The sequence below is a fragment of the Dicentrarchus labrax genome, unplaced genomic scaffold (assembly GCF_905237075.1).
Source record: "Dicentrarchus labrax unplaced genomic scaffold, dlabrax2021, whole genome shotgun sequence".
NCBI lineage: Eukaryota > Metazoa > Chordata > Actinopteri > Moronidae > Dicentrarchus > Dicentrarchus labrax.
In genome coordinates, this window is record NW_026136716.1 from 3,948,181 (window position 1) to 3,970,639 (window position 22,459).

The following is a 22,459-nucleotide window of genomic DNA, read 5'->3' on the forward strand; positions in this document are numbered from 1 at the left end:
ACATCCCTTCCCCTCCCTTCACACTTTTATTATAGGGGATTAAATCAAACATTTCAAAATAAAAGCTACTTGGATTTTTTATTTTTATTTTTTTTGGAAAGCGACAGAAATGACTTCAAATACAGTTTCAAGTGTCCATTGTCAACCTCAGTAATTGCACAAACTGACTCTTGGTATATATATTTACAAAATACCTTTTATAGAGTGTATTGTGTTTTTGTGTGTCCACATGAAGAAGAGGAAGAGGGGGGCCATCAAAGCCAAGCAAGAGGGTATTTAAAAAAAAAAAGACGCAAAGGAATGTTAGAATAAGTCAAGAAAAAAAAAAGGTGAAACATCTTTTTGTGTGAGAAAGTTAATACAAAACACGGCACACTGCAAAAAAAAAAAAATTAAAAATCCATCTTTGGTCATTTCATCTGTTATTTCTGTCGTATTTTTCCCAAAACAAGTGACAAAAATCTGCCATTTGACTGAGATGCAGACGATTCCTCTAAAGACTGATCTGATAAGGTCCGATAAGCGAGTCTGCATAGGAAGCTAGAAGGCACTTAACCTCCCCCGGTACTGATCTAGTCTCCAACGTGCTGCTGTAATTAGTTTTTATTTAATTTAAAATATTTACTTATGGAACAAACTATGTCTTTACCATCGCTGTTGATGTTTTGTTCGATATAAAATGTCCCTTTTCTGTCATCAGCCTTCTTTTAACTTTAAAATCCTGCTGGCAGACAAACAGGAAATGAAAACAATCTCCCTTGGCCAAAGAAACAAAAGGAATCATCCCACCGTGGCACAGTTTTCTCACTTTTTTGAGGAAATATAGGAAGTGTTTGTTTAGACCACCTGAAGACTAAAACGTTCAAAACGGACATTTCTTGCAGTGTAGATCTGTACAACGGGGCTGCAGGTTGGGAGGGAGGGAGGGAGGGAGGGAGGGAGCAACGAGAACCAAAACTCTTCAGCCAAAAAAAAAGCCCCCCACACGGTTCAGCGCTGTCGATCCCAGCGCCAGATCGAAGCGTCGTCACACACGGCTATCAAAATGCTGCTGTCGCGGCTGAAGCTGGTTTGCCGGATGGCCGACGTGCATTTGGGGAGGGTCAGTGTGGTGCACCTGGAGACCAGAGAGAGGACCGTTTTCACAAATGCAGCCAGGGAAAATAAACCATACATGCCGATTTGTTAAATGCAGCAGGGACTTCACACTGAGCCTCGTACACAAATCCTACAAACATCAGACGTTTGTGTTTTCCCTTTAATAAACAACAATAGAACACCTTAAAATGGATTAAAACTCATCGCTGAAGCTCATAGAAGTGCTTCTTTTGACTTTCAGGTTTTGTATTTCCATGTTAAAGTTATGTTAACCATGAATGAAGATATGTTGGGTTGAATAAAAAGAGGGAAATTGTATTTTTCTTTAAGTTTGGGTAGTATGTATGATAATAATAATAATAAATACACAATACAGGCAGAGAATTGTGTAAAATGATCAACAGTTGCAGAAAATTATCTGCTCAAAATCCTGCAGTTGTGTTCATTAACACTACAGTTTATCAGTTGTTCTGTACTGTTGTTATGCATTGAATATGATATTTATGTATTCAAGTTGTTTTAAGGTTTACTTTGGCTGAGTTCATGACGTTGACATCACACTCGTGTAACGTTTAAACCTGTTTAACAACAGTCGGGTCTGAAACAGGCACCGCATTATATTCATCATCAGTGACAGAGGGAGTGTCCTGGCTGTCGATGGGGATTAAAAGTGTGACTCATCTGTTGTTATAATAAAAGCTTTCTCGTCCCCGGGGCTGCTCACTTACTTTGCTTTGTGAGGGTCCTCCACTTCGAGGTCCCACACGTAAAGCTTCCCCACCTGGTTTCCTAGAGCCAGCATCTGTAAATCAGCATCCCAGAAGACAAAATATCAGCGACCTACTCTACCTTTAGTTTGAGTACCATGATTGTAGCTTAATATATTAACTCTACAAGTCAAATCATTCATGTGTTGTACAAAAAAATGCCCTTATATGAAGCTACAGATGAAAAATGTTCTAAAAATAAATCACTTCACCTTCTGCCAGAAGTCCATGGAGAAGCGCATGTACCAAATGTCACACTGGCTGTAATCAAAGCGTCCCAGAATCGTCACATTCGACTCATTTGGTTTAACGTGATCGATGTTGTCCTCCATCTTTCCTGGTTTCCAGCAGACTATGGCATTTTCACAGGACTGCAGACACAAAAAGGAAACAGGAAAGATAAAAAGAGAGCCTGTTAAACATATTTAAGATCACAGTTTTCCCATTGGAGGGGCCTCACAACATAGTCAGACCACTTTTTGCACACTTTCTTTAAAGGGTCTGTTCAGAGTTTTGAAAGTGTGGTTGTACAAGGTACTTATCTATTGGAGAAGCAGACAGGAGAAAAGTAAAGCAGTTAGATGCATCCGTGTTCTCTTAAAAGACACCAGACTCATTTAACCTTGCAGAAAACAGCAGCTGATGTAAGTTAAGGATTGATGCAACTTAAACCAACAACTCCCCGTGCGCTGCGAGGTAAAATGACTGCATTTGTCAAAGCAGTCTGGTGGCTTTGAAGAGGACACAGATGGATTTAACTGCTTCAGTTTCTCGTCGGAAATGGCTGTCTAACAGCAAAGTGAAGTGTGACAATAGTCTAAATATAGCGTACACTTAAACTGATATTGATTTCTTCTACACGGCTACAATACATGTTGTTGCTGCCACAGCAATAACTCACTTAAACTGCCATGCTGGTACTCCGGTCTCCTTTCTCCAAACTGGGGGCTTGCAGACTGCTATACACTATGTATGAACACTTCATACAACCCCACTTCAATAAATCCAGACTCGCTCTTTAACTTCACACACAGAAACCCATAACCCCAGTGAGAGATTTCAATTACTATGTGCCAAAAAAGGACATTTAATTGATGGATGTGGTCTGTAAAGCCATTTGAGTTCAATCTAAAACACAATAAAGCTCATAAACAGTGATGGGGTTCGAATACTTTAAAGCCACTTCAAGTATCGATACACTCTTTATTAACTTGCCTTGGAAAGAATTAGATCCCCCAGCCACCGCACACAATCCACATAGTTTCTATGGATGTCTCGCGTTGAGAAATCCGGGAAGTGAATTTTCTGCGAGACGAAAGGCCTGAAGAAAACACACAATGAATAAAAACAGAAGATAAAGCAGTTCAAAAACTGGAGATTGGACAGCCTACTAGTATATGCAGGTAAAAACTATTAAAAGAGTGTTTCCCCCACCTGTTGGTCTTTGAGGGATTGTACTCGTAAGATCCACGAATGGCTTTCTGCATTCTCTCTGAATTGATTCGCCAGAGTTTTAGGGAGTGGTCCATCCCACATGACATAATCTTTTCACCCAGAAGATCAAAATCCTGCAGCGGGATTGCAAAATATATATATATATATATATATATATCTCATGTAAATCCAGGTAGTGAGTATTGTTATTCCCAGAGGGGCTGATTTAACGATACTTACAGCACTCAGGACTTCATCGCGATGACCCTCCACACCACCAAATATTGCCACTAATGTGTCCGTCTGTATGTTCCATAGACGAAGGGCATGATCTGAGGACACAAGTACAGTCGCTTATGAATAAAACCAGGTCCTTTCATGCATGCAAGCATCAGATAATCACTTTCAGTATAATTACTATTGAGTAAAAGCTCTAAAAACCCATGTTACACTACCTGCTCAGCAGCAAACAGCAGACAGACACAGTTGCTGGTGAACATAGTGGATCATTTAGCAGCTAAAGAGCCAGATATTTCCCTCAGGGGTTGGAGGAGACCAAAAACAGAGCTAAAAGAGAGTGAATATTGACCTTATATTCACCAGGTGGACAGAAACACGACTCCAAATAATAATAATGCTGTTATGAAACTGCTAGATGTGTAAATAAGCTCTTTTTTTTGCTAACAAGTTCAACAGATCCACTTTAAAAAGGCGATATGTCAATGTTTTGTTCACAACTTGTTACTGCAGGTTTAACAGCTTCTTCAAAGAGCAGTCCAATAATTCACCAATTATTTTATACCACATAAAACTGGACTGCGTCTAACTGTTTATGATCTCCTGTAAACAAGCAAACAATGAGCTGTTTGCCTCCATTACAGGATTAAAATCAGGTTGAACTACAGTCAAACCAAAACGTGGACAGTATGTATTTTACTTCATGTATCAGCCGTTGGTAGTGATTGTGAGGCAGCTGTAAGAGCTAAATTAAATGAGTGACACCTCCTTTACACTGAACCAACTGCAAACATCATGATGCCCTTTAGCGAGGCGAGCAGAGGTGGATGTTCTGGGCACCTACGTGGTGTGAACGTGTGAATTTAACAACTTTAAAGCAGGCTGTAACTGGAAAAACATTCACCTTTGCTGCCCTTATCAAGCAAGACATGCTGCTACCTGGGCCATGGGACTCGGATTAAGGAACCACCTGACAATCACATGGTCATATCACTGAGTAGTGACCTACTTTTTTATTTTGCTTTATAGACATGCCATAAAGGTAGCAACAAATCACAAATGAGGTCTATAAAGCCATCAAAGTTTATGTTATTACATCCAAGAATATGGCCTTTTCACATGTCACTGCTGTTGTATTCACCCTACAAATAAATGTGAAATACTGTCCTCTTATTGGCTTTCCTGTGTTACAGTTTAATTGTATATGAAGCATTTTGAAGGTTACTGCAGGTCTTTTACCTTTGCTGACAGACAGGAGGAGGTTTGGATCCCTCGGATGAAACTTGAGCTCATTGATGGCATTTCCATGACCTACATAATGCTGGATTTGACACACACACACACAAAAAATTCTAATTGTAGACAGGATCTTGATTTATTCACACTCATAAAACTTAATTTCCCCTCCCAGGGTCAACCGTATATGCCACATAGAAGTGGTTTACATCGTAGGCTGTTGAGTGGAAGAGGTAAATGTACAGGGAATCACTTTTGGTGAATGGTTTATGATTCTAAATGCATTTTTATATCAAATCCTAACTTGGGCTACCTGTACCTGAAAATGTCAGCAGCCACATTTAGAAATCTGGAGGGAAAACTACACTCAAAATGGCCCCAAACAATATCACATGCCCCCCCAAAACAAGCCAGTGCAGGAAAGGACTGCAGTCATCTTGCTTAATCCATCTTTTACTACCCATCTGATTCACTAAATGCATCTTTAACCAAAGCATTTACTAGTTCTTTTGGGCAATTATATTTATAATACATGGAATTTAAACATTACATGCTACAAAATGGGTTTATTTAATGATTCTGATGTTTAAATCAGAGACATGTATGTTGCACCAATGTATATTATGTGTGTTCAGCAAGAGGGCAACGTGTGTGCTGGGTTACTCCAAGAAGAAAGGAGGGCTGTGTGCCAAGAGACGGCAGAGCTACTTTACCTTGATACACTGCATTGTGATGTGGTTGATCACCCGAATGATGCCGCGGGACCCGGCTACAGCCAACAGTGGATGGCTCGTGTTGGTGTCGTACGTCCAGGCACACGTATAGAAGTTCTCGTCTGCCTTTGCAACACATTCAGTCAAGGAAATTCAAACAAAAAAACACTCTTTAAACTGACCTCGCCTAAGAGAAGGTGGAGTCATTACTTTTCTGCAACTTGCAAAGTTTAACAGGTTAATTGTAAGACATTTTAAGACCACTGTGAATGCAATTTAAGACCTATTTAACATCCACATACTGGCAAAAAAAAACCCCTGAAAAGTAGGGCTGCACAATTAATCAAAATTGCAATATCCAAATGGCAGAAGCTGCAATTTTTTTATATACTTTTCTCTACTGCACCAACTCTGAGTTTGGGGCTTTGCTTTAAGGCTGGTATGATCACGCAGTTTATATGAATGCACTCATATCTAAACTGTGGCAGAATCTCACTTTAAATGAGCGATTTGAGAGCAAGGCAGGGTGATAAAAAAAAAAAGTGGCTGTGCTTCTTTATAACACTTAAACTGGCAACTTGCTTTTACAGTCCCATTTTTTTCCACAGTCAGCAGGACACTACATGTTTTTATCTTCCTCAAATGATTTCCAGAACACAAGATGTAAACAACATTTCTATGCAAACATTTCAAGCATGGCCTTATCTTAATACAGTCTTTGTTTGGTTTACCTCAGGTCACAACAAATTAAATATGTCTGCGCTGGTTATCGGTCATCTAGGCTTAAAACAAAAGCAGTTGGACTTACTATGCGGACATGAAACTGTATCTTGGCGAGAGAATGACAATGAGGAAGGAGACAGTTTTAAAAGCATCTCAAACGAGTGAAAGGATACATCTGCATCGACATAAGACTGCAGGAGTTTTATTTCTCCCTGAGAGTGACATTCATACAGAGTTACCTGGTGGAGAAAAGACAGCACTTAAGTATAGAACAAGACAACATCGAATCAAAAACAAAAAGGTTATACATGCATAGCTGCATAACATGCTGACCCACTACACGCATTTAAGTGTATATACCCGATAAAACATCAAGCTGTAGCCAAGACATGTTATATAAATGCTGTAGCCCAACAGAGGACAAGCAGTATCAAGAAATGAGCCACTCAGAAACACCACATGACCCTCGTCAGTCAGTTGCCTCATCATCACCTACCCTGTTACTCCCAACTGTGGCAAACACCAGCGGGTCTCCCTCCTTGCTGTGCCAGTTAAACTGGACTCCAAACAGCGGCTGTCCGTGGTCCTCCTGCAGAAACCATAATGTCATTATGAATTCGGAGCGTGAAAATGAACACGACTGTACTCCTATAACAATCTAAATAACGTTCATGTTCCTAAAAGTCACGATTTCATGTGCAACTGTTTATTAAGCTTGTGTAGATGTTGTTCAAGGTGGCGTCCGTACTCACCCTCAGACTGTTGACGCATTTAAAAGAATATCTGCACTTCTTGGACTTCCACTTGCCCTTGCCCCAGCTCTTTCTTCCCGGGGCGTTGGCTGTGTTAGTGGGTGTGTCTGGGCGCTCTGCATTAGTCCCACTCTCCACACTGACAGCATCATCCTACAAAGGCAGACAATAAACAATCAACAATCAACCAACAAGCTGAACAATAATTAGTCACCAGTATCTGGAGCTGTCTTCAAACATATTACTTAATAAGTGACACTAATGTGTTGCATAATCTGCATATTTGTAGCTACCATGCTGTAGGTAACAGGTTTTTTCTTGCACAAATAATTTAAGATGCAACTTTTATATACTTATATATGCTAAAAGAAATTTAAAAAAAAAAGGTGAATAGTTTAGATAAGCGACCATCGTGGCTCTGCTATGGTTACTAATTCCCTTCTATGTTGCTTATAACAATATACAATCATGCCTCAAACCTTAACGCAACAGCTACCTTAACGCAAACCAACCACAATGCACATTTCAAATAATCACCTCCCTGATTAACTTCCACTAGCCGCTAGTGCTAAGGCTAACCCAGAGGTTACACGTGAATGCGTGTAGTCCGATGAAAAGACGAGACACTGTGTGTTTGTAAGACACAGACACACCCAGTGCTCGCAAGACCATCCGTGTGTGGTGCATTCTGGACAGAATAAAGTCAGAATATCACTATAAATCAATTACACCAGCTGTTTGAATCTCGCCGGTAACAGCCGAACAAAAGCTGCAGGCTAACACCACTTTAGCTGGCCGGCTACTTTAGCACGATGCTAAGTCGCCAAGAAGCGATTTACGGCTCATTTCGTCGATTAAACAAAAAGTTTTAACTGCTTACATTCTCGTCTCCTGATAAATCGGGGTTACTGTTCTCGTCACTGCTTAGTTTTTGTTTTTTCGCCGGTATTTCTTTTCCCGCTTGAGAAGGGGACTCGGGCATGTTCTTATTTTCCCTCATTTTGTTTCTCACTCCGCCTCTTCCGCCGCAAGTACTGCTGGGTATTGTAGTTCGAACCGGTCTCAAGTTGTAGTTCGTGTTTTTTTTTACTTCGTTTCATTTAAATCCAGATGAAAAAAAGTCACAGCTGCTTTATTTTTTTTTAATGTTAGGTATACTTTTTTTTTATCAGTATTTTACATTATTGTAACATTTTTTGGTTTTTTTTTTTACAATGAAAAGTAATAAAAACATTTTAGCAGCTGCAGACCTACAAAGTTCTGCAACAATAATAAGTTCAGTGCCATTAAATGCACTAAATGTCTCTCCCAATATGTCTAATATCAAGACTACAACCAGTAGCCTCTCTCTTGTGAAGTGGTCCAGATACTAAAAGACGCTGCTTCTGGATACCTCCCTTTTTCTGTAGTTCTTTGAATCCTGGAAGGACTACATCTTCCAGTTGGCCTGGGGGCATAGGCGTTGCACAATGAAAGGAGCCTCTTGTATTGCAACAAGCACCCTTAATAAAATGGATGGACGCATCTTGCATATGCTACAAAGCTAATATTTCATTTATTTCTTTAGAGGTTTTGCAGAAACGTGTTTTCATTTGAGGAGCGTCAGGGAGTTATCAACCTGTACGAGCCCACACAGTCCCAAAATAAAGTCTAATCAGTCTGAATAAGTGGGAGCTTTAACCAAACTGAACACAGGCAAAAATAAAACACAAAAACATGCACATTTACATATATTCATTTAATAAAAAAAACTGTTTACAATCATAATGTTTTTTGAAATACACAAAAATCTCATTAAAGTCCAACATTATTATTGTTGTTGGAAGGAGGTGGACTGGCTTCAGGCCTACAGGATCATGTCTGCACCCTCCAAGGAGGCCACGCTCATCTCCTCAGACAGTTCATCATCCTCCTCCTCCTCCTCCTCTTCCTCCTCGTCTTCCTCAGCTGCTCTCTTTAAGCCCCTCTGCTTCGACAGAGCCACCGCGTAGCGAATGTTAAACATGTTAAAGTCACACCTGTGCAAAGAAATCACAAATTCAGGTTTCAGGGTTCACTGAGGCCACTTCTACAATAGTGGAGGTTGATGTTGAGACTTACAGTTTGGACAGATTGTCAAAGTGTCTCTGGATGCTCTTCTGCAGCGCCTGGAGCGTGGGCAGTATGGCCCCTGACCTGCACGTAAACATAATCAGCTTCAGTCACTCATTCAGACAGCCATGTGCACGCAATAAAACAGTCATAAGGGACTGGGAGCAGACCTGTTCTTGAGTTTCTGACCGTGCAGCATGAGCAGGCTCTTGGCCCAGGTCATGTAGAATTGCAGGTGACCCGACTTTTCCAAACTTGCCGCCACGAAGCTCAGCAGCTTCTCAACGTAAATGTCAGGAAGAGAGCCGCAAACCACCGGAACTGGAACAACAAACACAGGCAGTCAAATCATAGCTAATAGTTTTTAAATCCACCGCGTTGTGAGAAGGACGGTTCACTCACTCTGCTCGTGCGGCACCGTTTCCAGCACTTCCTGCTTCAGGGCTTTTTCGTTGAGCCTGAACGCCAGGACGATGGCCGACGCCCACTCCTGAAGCCGCAGCTGCTTACGTATGCTGGCCGGCGTCACGTCCAGGTCGAGGTCGTACGGGTCAAAGACCAGAGATCCATCGAGGGAGTAGACCAGCAGGCCCTCGGTGGTGGTGGCCGACCAGCTACGACCTGAGAAAAGACGGAACTACTTTATGACACCGGTTTCGCCCTCGCAGTCGTCGTCTTAAACTTTATCTTAACTGTATGAGATCAAAGTATGTGTTTTAAAAAAAGTTCTTATTTTTTCTAAGCTTCTTTTAATCTCTTTTGTCAGATTTGACTGCTACTCACAAAACTTGATATTGCCAACTTCTCGCAGGGGAAAAACACGTGTAATTCTGTCACCTACCAGTAGGGGAGAACCGCAGCGAGCTCACTCTGATCTCTGGCTTGAAGTGGCGAGAACTCATATCACCTGTAAAGATACACAGAAAGTAAAACATATATACAGAATAAACTGCAGTGAGAACAAATTCTATCAATTTATGAACAAAAATATTGAATCCAAATCGAACCTAATGCACTGAAATTACCTTGTTTTCATCACTGCAAATTTCTGAACCTCTATTGGGAGAATTAAGGTATTCTCATAATTCATAATATCTGTGTTGAAGTGAGCGTCATACCTCTCCTGACTCCAGGGAGGCTGATGTTGACGCTGTCTCCGTCTCCAGCTCCCTCGTCCACCAGAGCCAGGCTGCCGAACTCCGTCATCTTCCGTCGGTCCAGGAACTCCTGAAGGTAACGTAGGACCACAGTCAGATAACGGGGCTCACACGCTAACTTACACACAGATTTTCAAGAGCGAAGCTCTGTTTTTTTTATTTTTATAAATGAACCCACTGTTTTCCCATTAAAGCTCAATACTACATTTTACGCTGTATCTACAGTTGAGAGCAGTTACAGGTCCTGACTGAGCTGAAGGAGAGGCCGTGTACCTCCATGGCATCAAAGGACAGGTTGCAGGAGATCTCAAACTTCTTCATGAGCATCTGCTCCTTGACGTTGTAGATGCAGACAAACTTGGACTGGCCTCCCGCCAAAATCGACTCCCCGTCCGCAGAGTAACACAGCGACGTGAAGGACCTGGATGCACGAGAAGTGTGAAGCACAACCTGAATCAGTGCACGCAGTAAGTCATCAAATCAAACTTTTCTTCTGTGGTTTGGACTGCAGGAAATGTCTGTTCAGTTCTCTCACTCACTTTCCCTTTGCAGACTGCTTGGCTGTGATTTTATCTGTCTCTTTGCGGCCCATCTCCAGGTCATGGCGTCCAGCCACGGAGCCGGTTTGTGTGGCCGTGTGCGGGTTCCAGAAAGAGATCTCACCGTTTAGGGTGGCCACAGCCAATTCCTGACCATCAGGGCGGTAAGTCACTGACAAACCTGAAGGGGAAAAAAAAAAACACACACACAAACACAGAGTGTGGTCACTTGTAGCAGAGTTACTTTACATTATGTGAGAACAACTGTGCTTCTGCTGCTATTTAAATGTGTGATTTTGCGGTTGCTTTTCTGTAGTCCCTTCCTGAAATCCCCCAAATAATCCTCCATAGTTGAAGAAACTTTGCAGATATGCACGGGAATAATGATACAAAGTCCACCTGAAACAGTCTTGTAACCAGAAACTATGGAACCAGGGGAACTAAAGACCCTTTTTTGCATTCCTGTTTGCACTGTGAAGATAAGGCAAATAGACCTAATGTCAGTAAGAGAGACTTCTTTGTTTTGTGAGGGAATTAGTGAGGGTCTGCCCTACAAACTGTGGCCCTAACGAAAGTATTACCCCTGGAACTATCATCAAAGTTAGTCCTTCCTCCCCTGGGAAAGTTCCTACACTGGAAACACCCTATTTGTGTGTGCCCCCTAGTGGCAGTATGAAAAATGACAACTCCCAACACACAAATGACCAGGCTACATCACTGGTGGTTTACTCAAGAAACCATATTTACCATCAGAGTTGAGGGCAAGTGTTTCTTTGACCTGCCAGCTGTCCAACATGTCCCACAGCCGGATGGTGCGATCCCATGAGGCGCTGGCCAGGATGGACTGAACCGGACTGAAACACAGGCAGCTGACGGGACCCTCGTGGCCTCCAAGGACCTATTCAATCACAGGGCAGGAGGCATAAAGGAGTACCTAAGTGCATGTTTAAACATAACCCACTTTTTTTATTACATGTCACTGGAAAACCTCTAAACAGATAACTGAGAGAAGACCTGTCATTATGTGCCTACCTCCAGCAGTCTGCCTGTCTGCATGGACCACAGAAAGATCTCAAAGGAATCCTGAGCTCCCGCGCTCACCAGCTCTCCACTGACATCTACGGCGAGGGAGGAGAACTGCGCAGGCCGAGGCGACGTGAATGTCCTGAAGTTTCTGTACCTGTAATACAGAAAACGGACACGCGGTCATGTACAGCGGCGCTAACGTGCAATATATTCATACAGTACAAACTCATTTCTGTTCTGTGTTTTTGCTCGGCTGTTATCTCATCGCTATACGTCACCTGTGCAGGTCGAACGCTCTGACCGTCCCGTCCAGAGAAGCGCTGACGATGACGAAGCCGCTGGAGGTGAAGGTGACGTTGGTGACGCTGCTGGTGTGCTCTGTGAAGGTGACGAAGCAAAGGCCGCTGTTGGTGTTCCACACTTTGACCTGTGGAAATGAAACCGCAGTCTGATCTCTGACACAACCACCAGGATTCGCACGTGTACGAGTCGTTCGCTATTTACTGTTGTTTTGTTTATTTTTCTGTAGAACAAACATCTATTTAAGACTTTTTTTTAAAAAATGTTCAGCCCCTGAAAGGATTACATTTGAATGGTGAAACACACCGCGGTGTGAAGCGTGGAGCACTCACTTTGCCGTCGTCGCCCCCCGTTGCGATGTACTGTCCGTCTGGTGAGTAAGCGAGCGAGGCCATGTTGTTGAAGTGTCCCTGCTGCTTGAAGACGTACGACTCGCTCTGCCATTCCCACACCAGCAGCTGACCCATCCCTGAAACAACAATCCTTACATAAAACCCCACAAAAACAGGTATACTCTGTGCTACTTATTAGAGAATGTAAAACAAACACATCTTCTTACCCGAGCACCCAAAGCCGATCCAGTCTCCAGAGCTGTTAATAGCCACTGAGGTGATTCTCTGGTCTGAAATACTGGAAGTAAACACGTTTAAAGCCATCATTCAAATGGGAAAAGAGTGGGGTTTTTTTTTTTTTTTTTAAATCTACCCTGCCATAAACAAAAAGTTAACTTTTCTCTCACCTTAAGGAGTGTATAAGGTTAAACTCTGGAAGTTCGTGCAGGTGGAAGATTCCAGAGGCGAAACCTGTGACCAGGATGTGAGTCGGCTTGTGGTAGGCGGCGGTTGTCAAGTTGTTAAAATCCCCCTCTTTGTTGAAGAAGTGTCTACAAGAGCAGAGGAAAAGGAGAATAAAGAAAGTTAGGCTGCAGAATCAGTTGCTTTTTGCCTTTATTGAACTTCATAAAGCCGAGGAGCAGCGGAAGAAGCAGCCAATATCTTTAGTATCAGTCCTCATCTGGTATTTATCTTCACTCTGCACCTTGTTGGGGAGGAAGTTTATGAGTTTCTGAAGCTTTAATTGAAAAGAAAAATGACTCCAAGACATGTTGATTTTCATTACAAATGCTGATGCTGCCATTACAATTTTAGAGCAGCCAAGGGACAAATAAACCTGTGCTTGTGTGAAGCCAAGAGCTTAATGGAGGGCTGGATAATTGCCACTCAAAGTGTCAAACATTACAGTGAGTTTTTGGAAGGACTTCTGGTTGTGAAGAACTACTGTGACTGAGAGACTGGAATGAAAAAATGTACTATTAAATTCAACTGCTACATCAAACTAAAATAAAATGAAATGTGTAATAATGGATTATGCCACAATAATGAATGAATGAAGGACAGCAAAGTAAGTCTTACTTGCTCCTCTGCTTGTATCGAACGTTTTTGGTCTTCTTCTCTTTTGGAGCTTCAACTTTCCCTCTGATGACCTCTCCCTCCTCTCCCTCCACCCTGTCCTCCTCACCCTCCTCCTCTTCGTCCCCTTGCATCGGGGGCTTGGGCTTGTCCCGGCTCTTCTTCAGGACGAGGCCGTCCAGCTCGGTGTCGCTCTCCCAGACACACAGCGTCCCGTCCTGGCTCACCGTATACAACTACAAAAACACAGAATATTGGTTTTTCCATGCTCATCCTTTGAGCCCAAATCACACACGTAGTGGAAGGCAAAAAATAAACTCACATCCAGGCTGTCTTTCTCAAAGAAACAACCCACGATGACATCCTTGTGGCCACCCAGGGAGTAGTAGATAAGGTTGGCCCAGCGCTCTGCACCAAACACCCACGTCGACATGTCTTTGCTGCCCACCACAAAACACCTGAAGGGAAACAAAATGTCCAACTTCTTGTACATTTTGATGTCTAACAAATTGTAACAAATAAACTCCTGTTCGCGTCAAAGGGAGAGAACCTCATTCCAAACTCCATTCAAAAACTAGGGAATTCAACAGTCTCTTGCTTACGAGCAGGTGAAGAGAAATAACACCAGTCCAACCAGTTCACAAAACAGTAACATGTTGTTCGGTATCAGACGTCAGCCGATTTAAGTGTGAATGCTAACACTTCACAATAAAGAGTCTTAAATGTGCCACTTGTTTTTCACCTTTATCGAGACGTAGTGACATATTAAATCGAACAATTTTTGAATGAAGTTTGGCGTGGTGTTCTCTCCCATACAGTATTTGCAGATTAAACTTTCTACTCACTTGGAGTCGTCCGTCCAGTCGATGCAGGTGGTTTCATCGTAGGGGCCGTAGTAGCTCTTGTCCAACACGAAGGCGTTGAACTCCCGCTGCTTTCCAGGAGCGTGGTACATCAGGGCGACGTTCTCCTTCGTAACGACAAACTTCCTGATAGGGAAAGACACATCAAAGCCACAAAGACAAAGAATTAGAAGTTAATCAGGAACTTTATAGTCCATAATGTTTATTATTGATCATTTTTCAAGCAGAAATAGCAGATATTTGCTGGTTCCGGCTCCTCAGATGTGAGTATTTGCTGCTTTTCTTCGTCAAATATGACAGCAACTTCACTATGTTTGGGTTTTAGAGTGATTACCTGCCGTCAGGTGAGAAGCGGATGCTGCTGACAGGCTTGTGAAAGTGGAAATGATGAAGGACGGCTCGGGTGATGAGACTGACCAACAGCGCTGCGCCATCTGTGTGACACAAACACAAGACACACGTTTAGATTTTTGTCGTTTCATGCTTGATAAAGGAGGTAAAAGTTTAATTCAAATCAGGGGAACCTCTTACCTTCATCCACCACGATTGCTAAATGTCCATCAGGAGAGAGACCCACACAGGTTATGTTTTTTGTCGTGGAGATGGGTAATGTTTCAGATGTGTTGCTATGAGACAGAAGAAATAAAATCAATTAATTTTTTTTTTTTTTTTTTACTGTATTTCAGCTCAGCTCTAACACTTTGATGTATTTAACCATGACTTACTTTTTCAGGTCAAAGACAGAGACTCTGTTTCCAACCGGACTGATCACAGCGTTGCCATCTTTAGAGAAATTCAAATTCCCCTGACGATAGACTGCTCCGAGCAGGTTGGAAAACTACAATAAAAGACACAGTTGTTTTCCTATTTATATCACTTTTAAAGACACAGAACCTGATCCCGAACTCCATTCAAAAGTTCATGTGAATTGTTGTTGTTTTAGTAGAGGATAGTTGAAGCAGAGCCCATTGAAAAACCATAAAAATCATACAATAAAATGCTTGTTTGGTATCATAGACGTCAGCCGAATTTAAGCGTGAATACTTCTACTTCACATTAATAAGTTTTTAAATGCGCTAAACGACCTTGTACCTTTAAAATGTTAGAAAATACTAAATAAAACAAATTTTGAATGAAGTTTGGTGTGACGTTCTCTCCCATACATTAGCTGCAGTGACGCACTTACCCTGTAGGCGAACTTCATTTTAGTGAATATCCCTTAATCCTCACGCATTTATCTACTGATTCAAACCTTTATATAAGTCAGTGGAAGTGTAAATATGTAGGGCTGACATTACGCATGCTTCTTCCTCCACCGCTTACCCACACGTGTTTTGTTGACACTTGACATTTCCGGCTTGAGTTGAGGTAAAGTCGCCCTCTAGAGGCGGGGAGGGTACACGACAACGTCCAAAATGGCACATCAGTCTTTATTTTAGACTAAATCCAGTCAAATAAGAAGAAAAAACTAAATATAATCAATAATATCTACTGGAAAAGTGAGTAAAATGCAATGAATGTATTCCTAGAGTTCAAATGAGGGTGCTTTATGGTTTATTTTGGCTCTTGTGTTGTCAGAAATATCAAATACAAACACACAAATACACATTTCTTGTAGTATCTTTATATTGTAAGGCTAGATCTAAAAAAAAAAACCAACAACTAAATTTAACAGAGGGTGTTCACACAAGAAGGGGAGCACTTTGGGTTAAACCTGCTTGAATCAAAATGTTTTTCAGTATCTCTAACAAGTATTAACCTTAAATTAACGAAAGCTCTTAAGAGTCTCATAAGACAGCAATCCAAATGTATTTTATTGTATTAAAAAGTGAGACTACGTAACTTCTGAAAGCATAAATAACCTATTTAAAAGTTATAGGCAATAAGATGCATGGTGTCTTAAATCAACGCACACATCGGTTTTGCTATTGCTGGGTAATGTTACCAATCTTTAGTTAGATGCTGTCCTGTTACACAACATTCAAACATTACGCCGTCTTTAAAGTAAACGACTCATGAGGAAATTAAGGCAAATTCCACGAAAGGGCAATTAATCATCCTCTATAACTTCTGATATATACACACACATTTAGACACAGTGAAAACATACAAATCCTGCTCCAAATAAATGACACACTTGGAACAGAACAAACACAGGCCGCCACTGGCTTTCACACGATCCCTCTGGTCCCATTTTCACCCAATACCCCCGCCCGCCCTGCTGCTGAATAATTGAGCATCTGGCAGCTACGGTGCAGTGCACGTGTACAAGCGGGGTGGTGCCCAAAGCTGAAAACGATCCTGTACAATTACACCGCAAAGTGAGAGACGATAATAGTTTATATTTGCATCTCGAGGTGTTTCAGTGCAAAGACCCGGCCCCCGTCTTTTATTAGAAAGATCTAAAAAAAAACAGCGTGTGTTCAGCAGGCTAAACAACAACCAATAAGAAAAGTGTCTCATATCACAAGCTCTTTTTCACCTCAGCGTTTTGTGCCAGAGGTCGAAACAAGGCACGACATGCAGCCGGACGTATTTCTGGCCCCCGGTCGAGCACTCCAGACAGCCGTAAACGGTTTCCCGCCTCTGGCTGCCCATGCCGCAGAGCGCGCAGGGCCCCTTGGGGATGTTGTGTTTGAGGAGGTTGGCCCGCGTGTGGGAGCTTTCCCTCAGGTAGGCGGTGGACACGTCCGTCATGCTGGCTGCTTTCTCGTAGTAGTCGGTGACCATGTCGTCCATGTAGGTGTCGGAGTGGGTGAGCTCCTCAAATGTTCGGTTTTCTACGCAAAGAGTTGGACAAAGCAAAACTGTAGCAAATATGGTGGCGTGTGTATGATGAAGCTGAGGGTCGTTACCGTATATACCTGCTCTGAAGGGGTTCCCGTAGATGATCCCAGACAGGAACCGCCGCAGTCGTCCCATGGAGAAGTGACCGATGTAACCCCCGAGCTGCTCCCTGATCTGCTCCCGCTCAAATCCACCTTGAGACTCTGGAGCGACACAAATATCTGACACAGAGGAAGAAAATGTGTGCGTGAGAGAGAGTAACTTCAGGCAGCAACGCAGGTGTATTTACATCCTGCAACTATTGATTAGTACTTTCACAGTTAATCATTTGGTCTGTTAAACGTCGGCCAGTTGAGGCCTTAAAGGTCCAGTGAGTTACATTATGGAGGATCACAGCTGGAACACCGTACACGCTGGACCTTTAAAATGTTTCTATTTGTCTGACCAACAATCAAAAAGCAAAAGACATTCAACTTTTGTAGTTGTTTTTTTTTTTTTTTGTACTATCATAGATGACAATTAAGTTAATTTGGGCACTTTTGGCCTTTAAACAATGACTGAAATATCAAAATAGTTGCAGTTTCATTTGTAAATGTTGACCTTGTGAAGAAAAGCCACCTACACAGCCTAAATGCTATGTATTGTACATTATGGTGACTGGAGACCACGACTTTGGTGTTATCTGATCTCTCATTTGAGGTCTTCTTGCACTCAATTTGTTCTAAGAACAGAACAAAGGACTATTGATCACTTCTGGGGGTTCACACACGAGAGATTACAGGACTCAATAGACAACATTTTACAACCACGAAGGGACTCGAACCCTCAATCTTCTGATCCGAAGTCAGACGCCTTGTCCATTAGGCCACGTGGTTCCCAAATCAGTGGGAAAAGTGGGGTCACGAAACCCACTAGGGGTCGCCAAAGCTTTATGTGGGGTCGCGAGGCCTTGTTGATTAATACACCGTAGGCCTGAAGATGATACTAGTTACCCACTCTAACCCTCTGAGATAAAGTAGCCTCCCATGTTTGTGACTTTTTAGTGTGAATTCATCATTATACTAAGACTCTAAAGAAAGAAAAGATCCCTTTAATGTTTAGAGGCGGAGAAATTGTTACGGCTTACAATTTAAGAGATGAATTGTATGGCGTGAAGAGCGCTGAGGAGCCTCAGGTGTTAACCACAACTGATGCAACCACAGCTTTTCATGTGGGACGCAGCTTTCAACCATGAAGAGAGTCGAGCCTTAAATCTCCACAATAACCACACTCCTCATCCTTTAAGTGCCCCCACTGACGTTCACCACACTCTCTGTTTGTCGTGGATTAAAGTCAGAGTCGGCAAAACATTGGAAGGTGCAGTTTCTAATTTCAGCTGAGAATATCTTTACTCTCTAACACTCATTTCAAAAGGAGGGGACACACGTTCGCTAGGTATATTATCACCACACACAATCTGATCTAAGCAGACGTGTCTCTAATATAAAGTGGAAATGAGAGAGGTATAAGAAGAGTCTTTCCCAGCTGCCCTGGGGGGTCAATCTGAGTCTGAAAACTGTCTGAGGGACTAGAAAACTCTCTTAGAGGGTCATCAAACTCGGGTCTAACTAAGTCTAAAAATCTGTTAGAGAAGTGGGAATGTATGAGGAACGATGCCGGTAGCGTTCCTACCAAGGCGTCCGTCCAGCCGAACAAACAGCTCGCAGATGCTGAAGGCGATGGTGGTGTGAGCCGGGATGACGATGGCCTTGTCCCGACCTTTGGGGTTTCTGCCGTCGTCGATCTGAAACTGTGAAAGAACCAGCAGTTTGAGACAAAGTCTGGCGAGGCATCTTGAAAATCTTGATTTTACAGATATCTCACAAATGACAATTACAGGATAACAGTAAACACCAAACTGCAGCATGGCGACACAGGTGGAGAGGAGTCGGCAAACTGTCTCAGAAACTTAGATTTTATATTTGCAAACAACACAATGACTAACATTAGCCAACTGTATCTACTTGAGCAAGGGAGTATTTTTTTTTATATTTAAAATAGTTTGATATTTTTATAGGGTCGGACTCGTAAACCTAATGACTTTGTAACATTTTTAAATGACTTGATGAAGCAGTAAACTGGGAACAGGTTGGGATGAATTGCCGGTGATGGTCGGTCTATGTTGTCCATGTATTGCGTCGCCATATTAACACTTGTGTTTGTGTGCGTTTTTACCCTCATGGTGGTCCCTCTCATCCCGGCGTGGACGGTCAGGGAGCACTGACGTGTGGTGCGGATGCTCTCCACAACGACACAAAGAGCGCTGCGTCTGCTCTCCTTGGACTGACGGACCAGGCAGTGATCCAGGTCCACTTTCCTGAAAGAAAGGAAAAGGAAAATGGTTTCATGTAGTTATAAATCTCGAAGAACCTTGAAGAAACAGTTAACTACAAATATTTCCAACTACAACAGACCTTTAGACCAGACATCTACAGTCCATTTACTGTCTCACGTTGACCTCATGTATGTAGATTCTGTATGTGTACCAGTGTAGAATAACATGATCATTTATTCATCCTTACAGGGAAACCCTCTTCTCACATTCCCTCTGTCACAAGGAGGTCAGAGGTCAGGTATCAACTTAAGGAAAAATGAATCCAGGTATCTAACTGTGTCAAATTTGCTTTTAGAAAAATATATTTATGGAAATCCAACTCATGAGCTGATCCCTTAATACTTCTAGCACATCTCTCTCTTTCAAAAAGCTAAATAAATAATAGAAACATAGATGATATAACTTATTAATTAAACATTACAGAGATGACACTGATCAGTTAAGTAACACCCCGATGAAGATGAGCGCGTACACTGAGCAGCTGTTGAAAGCACGTTGTGCTACCTGGAGTTGAGTTCTCGCAGTAAGGTGGGCACCTCCAGCTCGTGTTTGGTCACAATGCCGAAGGAGGCTTTGACGGCCACAGAGTCCGACCCGCTGATGTTGAACCCCACATCGTTGATGAGGTGGTTTCCTAATCGGCCATTGAGAGCTACGTCCGATTTGTCCTCGTAGTTGAGGAGCTGATAAGAAGACACTCCTGTTCCAGAAAACATAAAATAATTCATATTTATTATCTTTTTATTCTAAACTTCAGTATTTCCATTAATTAATATCTCAAATTCAAAACACATGATGAACTTATAAATATGTTTGACAGATAAGTTTATTTAACTAAATACATCATTACATCAAGTATTTCTTTTTATTTTTAACTTGATTTTGTAATTTAAACAATTCTTGATCAAGTAGCTTTAGTAGATGTAACACTGACTTAATTTTGTACTTTTGTTTGTGTTAAAATGTTTTTAGTTAAAATAACAATCGAAGAACGTAATAGTACACTCAAACTTCAATGTGTATAAAATGTGTATATGTGTTAGATTTATTATAATTTCTCACTCAGTGTCACTTAAAGGGATAAAAATGGGAAACATGTATGTTAAAAGATTATTTAATAGGCCAAATTTAACAACACTTAAGAACAAATACTCAAAAATATCAAGTTGATTCTCCTTATTCTGTTTCATTACCTGCTGTGATCTCTTTCTCTCCTACCAGGATGTCTTTCAGGGAGAAAGGAGTGGAGGCGTACTTGTTCTTCTTCCAGAAATGCCTCTTCCTCTTCCTGGTCACCAGGCTGAGGGGCTGGTAGCGGTCGGCCTCGCTCAGGCTCGGGACGGGGATCAACCTCCCCGTGTCCCCGACTTGCTTCACAAAGTTCTTAGTGGCTGCTGCGAACATTTCAAATGCTGCATAAGTATGAAACCAGGGAAAACACCTCCAAGGGAGACTACAGCACCGCTGGGTCCATGTCCTCTGGTCTTGTTTGGAGAGCTCAGAGCTGCTAATTCTGGAGTGTTCTTTCAGACTCGTGAAGCGTTAAATAATGCAGGTAGTGTGTAAGGGAATATGGGACAAGGTGTGTGTTAACTTGATAGGTCACTGTTAGGCCTGCAGCTTCCTGTCACGTGACAAATTAGGTGGGAAAAAAAGCACATTATAGGAGCATTGTCTTACACTCTTTAGCAGCATGGTTTTTTGGGGCCAGTTTATGTGCTGACTAAAGCTTTAACAGTCTATATCCTGTCCTACACAGTAGCTATGTTCCCCTTTGACTCTGCGATACATGAAACATCTGCTTTGGCCACAAGCCTTTCTCCAAAAGCCTGGATTATTTTTTTTTTAGGGATGTCTCTGTGGTTTTTTTTGTCAGATCTAATGTTTTTTCATTGCAGCCCTTTTTTTAGTTTGGATAACGTCCACCACAGTGTGTGTGTGTGTGTCCTGCATGCACACTCATGGGTTGATCTCTCCTGTGGTTACGCTGCTGTCTAGTCTATACATCCAGAAATAGCTTGAACGCCGGACGGCTTTAAATGCCACATGTAAGACGCTTTCTTACCACGAGAGCTGAGGTCAGTTTTAGCTTTCTATACATTACACTCTCTGTAATTTCTCTCTGTAAAGTCTTGTAATAGTATATATATATAAAAAAAACCATCATCACGCTGCAATTTACACTCCCATCTAGTTTTGGCTGCTCTGCGAAATTTCAGGAACTTTTGGGTTTGGATCTAATTTTAACAAGCACTCAAGCTGTGTGTGTAAAAGTGGATTACACAGGGATCACCTGAGCAGGCACAGTAGGAGATTTTATTTATTTCATTTCTGAGTTAACGGCAACCTTAAATAATTTTAAAAATCTGCCAGTGAGGTAAGCCAGTTTTGCTTGCCTAACATTATTCAAACTAGCATAGAAATGTATCCACTGAAAGATCATAATGGGCATTAAAACAAGACAAAAATGCCCCAAAATTAAGCAAGTTGTGCTTATTACAAACAATAAAAACTACTTAAGATAGACTTAAAATAAGTATTTTTGTCACTTTATTGAGTTGAATTTAGGAATTTTTACCTTTAATATAAGATTAATAATTAGCAAAGACACAATTTCTTCAAACTGCATGATAAAAATAAGCAACTTTGTCTTAAATGCAGGCACCAGAAACATTCTTATTTTTTAGCATTTGTTATTAAAACAATGAAAAACTAAACAGCTGCTTGTTTAAGACGACTTTCTCTGGTGGTCTTATTCTTAAAATAAAGAAAAGGAAATGCTATAATATCTTATTATGACAAAGTTAGATATATATTCTTAAAATGAGATTACTTTTTTAATACAAAACAAATAAAAACTGCAAAAAAAGGATAATTTCCCAGAAAAAAAGGCATTTTTACTTTCTTGACATTCCTTTTTTGCAGTGAACAACCTCAAACTGCAATAAAGAAG

At 41.6% G+C, this 22,459-nt stretch overlaps 3 protein-coding genes and 1 non-coding gene across 4 annotated transcripts; all 4 read right to left on the minus strand.

The window, feature by feature from the left end:
• Positions 1–59: 59 nt before the first annotated feature.
• On the minus strand, positions 60–7,991 carry eed (embryonic ectoderm development). Its single transcript, XM_051427392.1, has 12 exons — positions 7,841–7,991; positions 6,961–7,113; positions 6,705–6,797; positions 6,382–6,447; positions 5,486–5,611; positions 4,776–4,857; positions 3,540–3,631; positions 3,300–3,433; positions 3,081–3,186; positions 2,078–2,236; positions 1,827–1,900; positions 60–1,117 (listed from the first exon to the last, which is right to left on the minus strand). The coding sequence occupies exons 1-12, from the start codon at positions 7,958–7,960 to the stop codon at positions 991–993; spliced, it is 1,332 nt and encodes a 443-aa protein (XP_051283352.1). The 5' UTR covers positions 7,961–7,991; the 3' UTR covers positions 60–990.
• Positions 7,992–8,679: 688 nt separating this feature from the next.
• On the minus strand, positions 8,680–15,686 carry pwp2h (PWP2 small subunit processome component). The gene is made up of 21 exons (XM_051427391.1): positions 15,532–15,686; positions 15,071–15,183; positions 14,877–14,971; positions 14,680–14,779; positions 14,328–14,471; positions 13,805–13,940; positions 13,486–13,718; positions 12,813–12,956; positions 12,633–12,703; positions 12,406–12,542; positions 12,052–12,200; positions 11,780–11,927; positions 11,495–11,645; positions 10,748–10,928; positions 10,482–10,629; positions 10,170–10,278; positions 9,893–9,958; positions 9,454–9,672; positions 9,222–9,372; positions 9,061–9,135; positions 8,680–8,978 (listed from the first exon to the last, which is right to left on the minus strand). The coding sequence occupies exons 1-21, from the start codon at positions 15,547–15,549 to the stop codon at positions 8,807–8,809; spliced, it is 2,760 nt and encodes a 919-aa protein (XP_051283351.1). The 5' UTR covers positions 15,550–15,686; the 3' UTR covers positions 8,680–8,806.
• A 726-nt stretch (positions 15,687–16,412) lies between these two features.
• On the minus strand, positions 16,413–21,022 carry pjvk (pejvakin). Its single transcript, XM_051427610.1, has 6 exons — positions 20,700–21,022; positions 20,011–20,206; positions 19,347–19,488; positions 18,804–18,921; positions 17,210–17,353; positions 16,413–17,125 (listed from the first exon to the last, which is right to left on the minus strand). The coding sequence occupies exons 1-6, from the start codon at positions 20,908–20,910 to the stop codon at positions 16,824–16,826; spliced, it is 1,113 nt and encodes a 370-aa protein (XP_051283570.1). The 5' UTR covers positions 20,911–21,022; the 3' UTR covers positions 16,413–16,823.
• trnar-ucg (transfer RNA arginine (anticodon UCG)) lies at positions 17,935–18,007 on the minus strand. Its single transcript has one exon. It is a non-coding gene; the product is annotated as a tRNA-Arg (tRNA).
• Positions 21,023–22,459: the final 1,437 nt, after the last annotated feature.